The 11180-nt window shown below is 37.5% G+C and overlaps 1 protein-coding gene across 1 annotated transcript; it reads right to left on the bottom strand.

The window, feature by feature from the left end:
• Positions 1–532: 532 nt before the first annotated feature.
• Positions 533–3164, bottom strand: LOC311077097 (X-linked interleukin-1 receptor accessory protein-like 2; the record flags this gene model as incomplete). Its single annotated transcript, XM_084138892.1, has 2 exons — positions 2981–3164; positions 533–686 (listed from the first exon to the last, which is right to left on the bottom strand). Coding segments are annotated over exons 1-2 (325 nt in total), but the record flags the coding sequence as incomplete, so codon positions are not given.
• Positions 3165–11180: the final 8016 nt, after the last annotated feature.

Raw genomic sequence — 11180 nt, 5'->3', positions numbered from 1 at the left:
GGCTTGAGGCAGTCTGAACTGGACACGCCAAAGTGACGTTCCAAATCCATCTGGCCTCTTAACGGAAGTAGGACAAACAAACGTGTAATGCAGCAGAAACAGAACGGGCACCTGTTTACTGTCGGCAGCTCCGCACTATGTGACGCATCCAGCGCAGATGCCATCAATAGCTGCTTTTCGTCGGGTCAAGCGCGCTATTTGAGCGAAGTAAACAAGTTAATAATAGAAATATCCGATCATCCTCCATAATGTGGTCGCTATTTACATCTCATACTGTCTGTAAACTCTTGTGTTAACAAGGCAATGACTGACGCATTTGTATTACATTCCAAAGAGCTCTGTTATCAGCCCCACAGTGGAGAATGAAACCATATCCGTACCGGCTGGGCCGGATCGGCACGAAATGGAGCAGTTAAGCAACGAGAACGGTTTGGCCCGGCGGTGGAAAAGCGGCTATTGATTATAACAGGTACTATTTGCTTTCGATGCGCCCCCAACACAGTGTTATATTTGAATTGGTTTGAAAGTGTACCTGTGACTTTGAGCTCTGTGGTCCGTCTCACAACTCTGCTGCCATATTTAAGTTCACATGTGTAATTTCCTCCATCATCTTCCTGCACCTCTGGGATCCACAGACTGGTGGTGTTGATGATTATGGAGCTCCTCCAGTCTTGCCTCTGACATTCCTGTAGAAACAAATAAAAATAACTGAATCTTCACATATCTGTGGAGTTCTTCGTCTATCCAACTGTCAGACAACCTTATGTCAAACCCATTGGAACACTGGAACAATATTTCTATTGAAATCAGATGGTTTAAGACAGTGTATCTCAAACCTGTCGTGGAACAGGTTTGCACATTTTGTATGTCTCCATCATTGTTCACACCCATTTCTCAATATGCGTTCTTGTCTGTAGTTGCGTTCTTGTGGACTTGGGACTGTCCAAGTACTGTTCCAATTCAAAGTTCACATGTAGCAAAGTACAGTTTAAATCCCCGGATGTGTTCTTGATCCGCCCCTTTTATTGAGGATGTATCAAGAGGTGACTTGTGCGGACTTGAGACAGCCAGGTATCCCAGAATGCATCTCACACTAACCAGCAAGCATCAATAGCAGAGGAGAAAACACGTGGAATTTAAAAACACTACTGTTATTGTGTCACGAAATGTCATTTTAAGAGTTTTCCTGGCAAGAAAGTAGTTGTTTAAAGCTCAAATCTGTGGCTCATTTATAAAGATAGCGCCTACTTGAAAATTTGATCTGATGTTTTCGGAGTTGTGAGATCCAGTCGATCACTAAGCACTTATTAACCCCGTCTGGAACAGACTTACCTCAGCTAGTCTTCTGACGTTTGCCGCTATGTCTCTGTAGTGGTTTAACACGATATACAAGATATAATTCGTCTTGTGTATATCTAACTGGCGATCTTTGGTCTGATGAGTCTATAATTTGTTCCCTGGCAAATCGTTTTGGCTGAGGGTCAAGGGAAGCTTCACAACTTTATATATTTAGGCTATTTACCTTTATCATTGTAGCCTAGAGTGCTGACTTTGTACGTTCGGCTGCATTTTTTGCTTTATTTCTTATTGTATAGCTTCTTATACCTTTTACTTACACTTTCATAATGGTTATTACTGATCATTAAAACTGACATTTATCAAAAAGAAATAGGGTTGTGTTTTATGTCATATTTCATTTTTCTACAGTGAAGATAATCAGAGTACATATGCACATTGTCAGTATAACACACACTCAACAGACTGGTAAGTGTATCAAATAAATCCAAATGCTTTATTAACAAAGTTCATTAAACAGGCAGGGAATGAAAGCTGGTAGCAGAGTGATGATGAGAGGAATGGAGAACGGTGAGTACACAGACACATTTGCAGTCACTGATGAGATAAGCTTAACTTCTCTCATCTTTCTTGATAGGAACGATCACACGAAGACTGGAGAGGAACTAGGACCAGGAGAGTTGGAGTAGGGACGAGGAGAGAATCCAAACAGTAGATATACTTCAGGTAGGAAAGATTCCAGGAGGAATTAGTCTTAGCATCTAACGACATGACCAGACAGTGTGTGTGTGTTTGTGTTTGTGAGGAGTCCTTTTCACTGGTGCTCGGGTGATGAGATGATGGGTGACAGCTGGTAATGATTACTGAATGCGTACAGGTGATCGATATTTTTAAAATGAAAACGGTAAGAGGCATAGTGATGTTTTATAACATATTTCGTTTTATTGTTGCCTAAAATATACATAACGAGATAACTGGAGTAGCCAGAGCGAGCTGAGTGAACGCTGCGGTTACATTTGCAGAATTACCGGACTTGTGTCCTACCAAAATCTTGTACTCCATATTAATGAGCTGATGAGTTGAACCAGGTGCGTTAGAGGAGGGAGACATACAAAATGTGCAGTCGTGGGTGTGTCCCACGACAGGTTTTGAGAAGCACTGGTTTTAAGGTTTGGGGCTTCAATAGCATTGTTATCCTATCATTTCCCTTTGATTTCAGGGAAGAGCTGCACGATTCTGGATAAATTGCGATTTTCAAACAGAGATCACGATTCACCCATGATTCTGAACAGACAACTAAACAACATAGTTGTTTAGTTTACTAGAGGTTCTGACAGAAAACTAATTTACTAGAGGTTCTGACAGAATGTTAATTACTGTAGTCTATCTAAAATGTTTAATTCATCTGAATGAATTATATTTTAAAAAACGGTTTGAATTAATGATTCAATGACTCACTCATAAATGCTTAACTTGTTGCATTATTGGATGAATTTTTGAACGAATCACTTGAATAAACGATACATTTATAACTTTTTTATTTATTTTTGTATGTACACCTGGTGGTGTAACGATGTATTAATCGTGCAGCTCTATTTCAGGGGTAGAGACAGAAACAAAACATTTATTTTCCTAGCTGGAAAAATCATGGTCACCTCATGCTGTGCGAGTTCTAACTCTGTACCTTGTTCCAGGTCATGATAGGCTGCTTGTAGGGGGCGAGATAGTCATCAATGTCAGGGCAGGTAATCATTTTGCTTTTGGTGATCTCGGCCCTCTCCTGGTAACGTATTCGACTGCTAAAGCAGAGTCCCTCTTCACTCTCCTCAACCGTCAGTGACATGGACACCTTCATACAGTACGTTGAGTTTCTGTGAAGAAAAACCATTAAATTGGTCATGACATGAAGAATCATTTAGCATATAGAGGTCACTGTAGTAGTAGTAGACATTTGCATCAGACCCTTATAACATTATACTTCAAGGAACATATTAAAATAATAATATTTATTCAAAAAGTTCTTTACACATTACACAAAATGTTACACAAATTTTACACATTCATTTTTAGTAGACCCCCTCTTTGAGGATGTTTCTTTTCCTTTTTTTTTTCCTTCTTTTATTCGTGAATCATGACCATTTCTTATCAGACGTTCTTCACCATAGTTCGTTTGAACATGGTGTAAAATAACAATGCATTTCCTCTGGGCTTCTGTACAATTGGAAACATTAAATGACATGAATGTGAACATAAAGCTCAGATTCTAGAAATCTCTAGCTTTTTCCACACATTTTTTGAATCTGCCTACTACACTGATTTTCTTTTTGTCTGTGCGATATCAGAAGCACAGGGCTTGGCCACAGTAGACATTAGATAGGAAGAGTTTAATAATTATTAACAACCCCACTGCTCCATTCTTGTCTTTTTCCTTTATCCCATAATGACACCCAGCTGAATTAATTGAGAGTTGTGTTGTGCTATTATGTTATTAAAGAATCTGATAACTCATGTCATAATGTTCAAAGGGAATCAATTAATGATGAAAAATACAGAGGATCTGAAAAAAGAAAATACATCTGCATGCAAATATAAACCAAAGCCGTATTCATTAAGAGAACGCTGTGCTGAGATGAAACAAACTGAATCTCCCACACGCAGGAAATGTCTCATTAAACATTTATATATGCATATCATTCAAACATGTAAAACAATCTTCCCTCAATGACATTTTTTTTTTTTCACAGGAATTCCCTTGAACAAGGATGTTGCCACCATGAGCAAGGGCTGTTCAAACATACAGAACAAAATTTCACATTACATTATCTCAATAACTTGAATATAAAACGCTCTGAAACAATCCAGAAATCAACACAAATGGAATTATTTCTGGGCCAGTGCGGTTGTAGATGTTACTACTATTACTAGTAATACTGAAATGCATGTGTGCTGCTGACTCATCAATAATGTTGAGTGATTGCATCTTCTGTGACATGGATCAATGGAGTTATTTGAGGCCTGAGACTGCAGAGAGGCCAGGGTGAACACATCTTCTCCTGTCCCAGATGACATTGAGAGTGGACAATGGAAATAGGGTCTTTCGTAACTGAAAACTGCTGACCAAAACCTGATTGCATTGCAAGGAGAGGCACAGATTCTTCCTGTGTGCAACTAACACAATCCAGCAGCGACTGCAGAACAGCCATTTGAAATCCTTCCTTTATGCTGCTAATAAGGGCATTAGGCTACTATTTGAGCGGTAATGAGGCTTCACCGGTCCAGTCATGGTCAAATTTGTGAAAGTTGCCACTCTGCATAGCCTGGAAAATCTTAGAATATTAGAAACCAAAGACAAAAGTTTATTTTTAACAACATCCCTGATCATCATTCCCTGAACAGTCTGGCCAGCACAGTTCACCACATCTTCGATTGTGTTTTTTTGTTTTTTTTTATCTGTCATGATGTAATACAGAAAAAAGGCCTGTTAATAAAGAGTGCATAGAGGGCCATTTTATATGCAAAGGGGGTGTTTTCCAATTAGCAGAAAGAGACTGACTGTTTATGAAACAAGTTGAAATTGGACTTGAAACTTAACTAGCAATTATAAATGTAAAAATGTGGTATGAATATGGTACGACTTAAACAGATGCAGTTAAAAATGTAAGACATAATTAAGCTTTAAAGTTTAGATTGGTTGAATTGTTTTACATTGATAAGCACATCGTTTTCACCCCATACTTCATTCTGAACGATGAATAGAGAAACAAAATTTGTACACTGTTTATAAATTTAAAGTATCAAAAGATTTATGTTGGTGCTAGATGGAACTTTTATATTTTATGTCATGCTATAAATTTAAAGCGTTGAAGGCACAGTATTCGCTGTTTCGCTGCTACGGTCGCTTGTTCGAAGCAATAACAAATGCATATCAACTTGATGTTGTCTTCACCTCCACAGCCGATGGAAACATCCGACGGGACTCAGGCAGAAATCATGTTAATGGGTAAGCTAATGTATTAAAGTTTTATAGCATTACTGTGGTATGAAGCAGGGCAGGGCCGAGAGCCTGGGACTTTTTTTTTACGTTTCTGTTTGACAGACGACGCAATGACACGGGCCTTTACACTGGTTAAAACTGACTGAAACAAGTCAACAAAATTTATAACATTGTTTTAGTGGTTTTGGGATATTTTAATCCAAAAATCTTACATATTGTGCCTTTAAAAGATTCCTGTTTTTATACAGTATGTTTTTTTATTAATGTATATATGTTTCTCAATTCATGTATGACAATATGTATTTATGTCTCTCACTACAAACAAAACTTTGCAGGCTACCTGCTTGTGCATCTACAAATTAAAGCTAGCTAAGATTTATCTTTGTGCGCACCAACTGATTGTGTTTATTAGCACTGATTGCATTATTGTGTTTTGTAGTGTTTATTAACTGCCACAGTGTAATGACTTAAACTGTATTGAATGGGACTGTATTGATTGTTGACTGAGAAAGCCAGCATGCTGTTGTCCAGTATTACTGCTACACTCACTGCATCACTGATGGCACCAAAACGGATGGACAAGGTACATGTATATCTGGGAGAAATTATTTTTTAATATTGACAGTGTGTCTTCATTTCACACTAATGGAGAACTGGGCCATCTGCAACTGCTCACCTACACTTGTTTCTGTGGTTATTAAAGCTACACTCAGGGCTGGATTTACCTTATATTGTATAGACAAAATAAAATTTTGGGCCCCTTCCAAGCTTACATTAAACATATATCATTGCTGTCAGGCGGAAACCTCATATGTCCAAAATCGCTACTTTTCAGGAAATATATTGTATTTTTTTCATAATAAACCCTGTGTTGTCAAAGTTGATATTGTGGCTTTATATGGTGACACATTTGCATGTGTCATTACATTATTAACATTCCACCAAAATCAAGTTCAAATTGAGTTTTTGATCAGTAAATGTAGGACATACGCATTTGTTTTTTCTGCCATTAAAGCGCACACACCTAAGGCAGTAAGTGCATCGCATTACGTTTTCATCAACTTATAGGTTATCAAGTTTACTGTAGCTATGTGGGCGCTCAGTTTTTCTGTAATTTGTCCAAAATCTCATGTAATAAACAATGATGTGCTACACACAGTTTATTTAAGACAGTATTGACTATGACTTGACGACAAATGCTAAACTAAAACAGACTTCTCTGCTCCTCAAATACATAAAACATTAGCCTTTATATAGAGGGAGTTTCTTGAGTAAAGAAAACTCTGTAATTATTCAAACAAGCAGTTCTTTTTTTACCCTTGCAAACAAGCAGAGATGGACTAAACTGCGTGCGGCACTTCATTCACGATAGAAAGAGGGGTGGAGTTAATATGAGGTTTGACCGACCATTTGAGGATCCAATGGAGATACGAGGTTTAGTCACAAGCTCTTTTTAATACATTTCATAGGTTCAATATTTGTAAAAACCCACAGACAGGCGTAAAGAGTGACCAATAGTAATGATTTATGGGGGAAAATTGACAAATGTATAGATACAAGGTTTCAGCCCGATATTTTACATTTTGTTCATTTAGATTTTGTATTAGTCTTACATTGTTTTACCATTTGAGTGAAATAATAATAAAATATTATATAATGAAATAAAAAATATTATTACTTGTCATTATAATTGGGCCCCCCTGGACGTGTGAGTACAGGCTTGTGCCTAGAATGGCTATGCATAAATCCGGCCCTAGCTACACTCTTAGAAATAATGTTCCCAGTTAGAATCAAAAAGAACATAGAGCAGGGATGTCCAATCCTGCTCCTGGAGGGCCGTCGGTCCTGCAGTAAAAATGCAACCTGCCCCATCATACTAGACTGATTGTTTCTAGGGGTGTGTTCCACTTCACTTTTAGACAAACACTCGCAAACTTGCCTAAGCACTTCTCCATTTACCACAATGTAACACAATTTTGACATCACTGCAGATCACGTTTTACTCACCCACACAATATAAATATCACTGGTATATGAATTATTTAGAGATTTGTCGAGTGCACATCTCTTTTTCACAGACATCGCTGGAAAGTTTGTAGTTCTGTCGGATATGTCAATAGCAAAGAAGGTAAAACGAGGCACATATAACTAACGTTAATAAACGGTAGAGAGAGAGAGAGAGAGAGAGAGAGAGAGAGAGAGAGAGAGAGAGAGAGAGAGAGAGAAAGAGAGACAGAGCTCTTCTGTTGCATGCTTGTGTTCTGATTGCTGATCGTTCACTCAGCACACATGCGTCATTTGAATTAAAACTAAATCGTGTGTGAACTGTTACATGATTTATGTATAACGAGTGATTCCATACATTAATACAGGAAGGCGGTACAGTAATCACATGACGTTTCCTGTGCGCAAACATCCTGAAGCGTGCGCCTTGAAATCTGCCTCAGACAGTGCGTGAATAGCCTATTAAGTCAAGTTCTCCTTCATGTCTTTATTTCAAAATTATTTAAAAATGCCCAAATAGGCAAGTATCCTTGTGAAACATAAAAGTGAAAATAAAAGGCCGCTCTTAAAGTGACAGCAGCCTAATAAACCTACTGCTGTCTTTATCTTCAATGTTTAATCTAACAACAAAAGACAAGGAGAAAATCTCTCACTGCTCTTGACTGGTTGAGCCCTGCTAGAGCAGCTAAAAATATACGCTGTGCTATTAAATTAAAGATAAATGATATATGATAGAGCAATAAAATGAACATGGAAAGTAACAGTAGCTCTACAATACATTTTAACAGGCACAATTATGCATGAAAATAACTGAAGGAAATATCTGTTTGCTAAGCCAACTAATTTTATTCATATTCTTTTGGTTTCTGTATAGGCAAGTAGTAAAAATAAAAGTACTGGTATCGGACTCGTTCTGGAAAAATTGGTATTGGTGCATCCCTATTTTATATATTTCTCAGACCCAAGCATATCTATAGTATACCAATGTTGTGATCCAATTTAGGCACAGTCCTGCAGTGTGGCTTCTCCTATAAAAACCAATAGGAGTGCAGAACCTGATGACAAAATTAACGAGATGACAAAACACGACCTGCTCCACACATGTGTCTTGTTTTTTCCAGTTTTCTTTTCAAGAAAAGCCATGATCAAAATTAATGCTAGAGATGTATTTGTTTGCTAGCCACAATTTCTATCCCTCATAGCTCACAGTACCACATGTGTCACAGATTGATAATGTAACACTCCAGACGAGTCTTCTTGCATGCGTCCGTCTTTAAAGTGTCTTGACTGTTGTACAGTCTGACATTAATTACAACTAAGATCCTACGGTGTGACATGGATTACATCAGGGATCACGTTCAGTGTGAACCCGGCTGTAGCGAGGGAAGGGCATAAATAAGCAAGACCTCCTGAAAACCTTGATAAGCTAAGCTGTGTTTGGCTCTCTAGGAGCAGGATTGTCATAAAAAAGCCTTTTAAAAACCTCATATATAACTTTTGATTCTCTAGTTTTTATTTTATGAAACAAATATCCAAACATATATCTATATCTATGGTGCTGAACTCAAGAATCCTGTACAGACAGACACTGTTGATGAACCTATATTTCTAATTGCATAGCCTACAGTGTTTTTTATGGCATCCATGTTAGGAATGATTGAAGGATTTTTGATCATGATCTAGCCTTTTAACGAATACTCAGATGGACAAATTCGATGCATGTGTAGGTGTACTATCATGTCATACTTCACATATGGATCAATACTCAATGTGTTGTTGTAAACTGCTCGGTAAAGGGAGGATTCAGAGTACAATAACCTCAGACAGCTTAGCACAGTCGCTGTTTTCAGCAGGAGTGAAGAGAGATCACAGATTTATAGAGTGCTGACAGTATAGAGTTAATTGCAGAATTGAAAGGCTGAGATGAAAAACGGAGGTCTCAAGCTTCTCTAAACAGGTTCCAGCAATGCTTATAATTCAGGTCATAATAAAATGCTTTGCAGAATAAATTCATACATGGCTTTCAATTTTACATTTTGCAGCCCATCAAAGCAAGTGTTGAATGATTCCTAGCTATGAGTGATTAAATGAGAATTTAGTTGTTCTTCTTTGATAATACACTTTCAAATGACTGAAATGAGTTTAGAACACAACACCCTCCTGCTTTCTATTGTAAAGAGTTAACATTATGGTAACATTAATTATATTTCACATATTTTGATAGTTTAATATATTTGTATTGCATATTAAGAACAATAATGTTCGCATTGCATGATCAACTCATTAGCCAAATGCATGACTCATACCAAGATGCTACAGTACTATTTTAACCGCAGTGTCTGCTTTGCATGCTAATGATGTTAATATTATTCGCTACATTATCGTCTGAATTTACTATGCATGCTGCTGGGGTTTAAATAATTTTGAACAATTAATATCCTACGCAGCCATATGTAATGCAGTGCATGCTGCTGCTGACAATAATACATACCATCTGAATTTGCCATGTATGATGCTGCTAATAATTTTTTTTTTTTGCGAACAATGCAATCTGAATAGCTATGCATGGTGCTACTGCTGCTGCACAAGAAATTAGAATTGCTGTAATAAGCGAAAATGTAAAACTTTGTGTCTACACTGTGACATTCACGAATATTACGATCTGAATTTGCTAAGCATAGCCTACTGCTGCTGCACAAAGTAGCCTACTTAGTCGGGGTGGGCGAAAAATCGATTCACATATGAATCGCGAGTCTATATTCTGCCGATTCGAATCGATTCACAAATTTCAAAAATTGATTTTCTAAATGTTTAATAATATGATGTCGTTTCAAAGAAGGCCACCAGACAGTTTAGAAAGCGCACAGGCTCGCAACGGAGGAAGCATTATGAATGAAGCTTATACTTGACAACAGCAGTTCATATCAAAATTTTAACAAATAGAAAATAGCCTTAAATAATGTTTAGTTTAGTTAGTCGATGACACGTCAAGCTTTTCTTGCGATCTTTCCGTGTACAGGTATGCTACTTTAGTTTTTACAAACGCACAAGCGGTTTTATGTGGTAACGAACAAATACCCTAGAACCAATAGATAATGAACATGTCCTGTATCCTATAAAAGATAATGAACACGTCCTGTATCTGAGGCTAAAGTAATAAATATTGAGAATGCAATGGCCCGTATTATATATCTCTAGCTCCAAACGATCGACCACTGATCAGGGCTGCATTTCCCCAAAGCATCGTAAGCTTAAATTGATCGTAGAACGATTACCAATCAATTTAGGCTTATGATGCTTTTGGGAAACCAGACTTCCTTTCATAGATATGTCTGTCAACTTGATGCTCACTCATTTTAATGATGAAAAAGACGCTGTGAGAGGTGAATATGAATGCTGAGCGGCAGTGGGCTAGATTAAATTAACGCAGTTATGAGGTGTGTATAGTTTAAACTAAATAACTCCCGCTTGATTGAGGCTAACAGTAGCTGCTGTTCATTTCTCTGTCTTCTATGTAAATATTGGTGCGTTCAAGTCATGTCGAGCTGAACGCATATGAACGGCATCACAATGTCATAAATACGACTGGGAAGCTCAGGATTTTCTTCAAGCTCTGATCTTTATGAGTTTCAGTGAGAAACATGGCGGAATACCACATTACTTAAAGGTATTTAGCAGGGATATTGTCAGGCTTTTCTATTTACAGCAAAGTACATACATATACATACACACACACACAAAAACTTGCCGCAGCACTATCCAAAACATCCGCTTTTCATGATGTTCATGGAAATTTGTCTGATCCTTGATGTGATCGCGGACAGCAGTGCAAAGTTCATTCTGTGCTAATTAGATCTCATATTTTATTTTTTATTTTATTTTTATC

This window comes from Abramis brama (genome assembly GCF_963993115.1).
Source record: "Abramis brama genome assembly, contig: SCAFFOLD_141, whole genome shotgun sequence".
NCBI classification, from domain to species: Eukaryota; Metazoa; Chordata; class Actinopteri; order Cypriniformes; family Leuciscidae; genus Abramis; species Abramis brama.
This window is presented reverse-complemented; position numbering and strand designations above follow the sequence as displayed.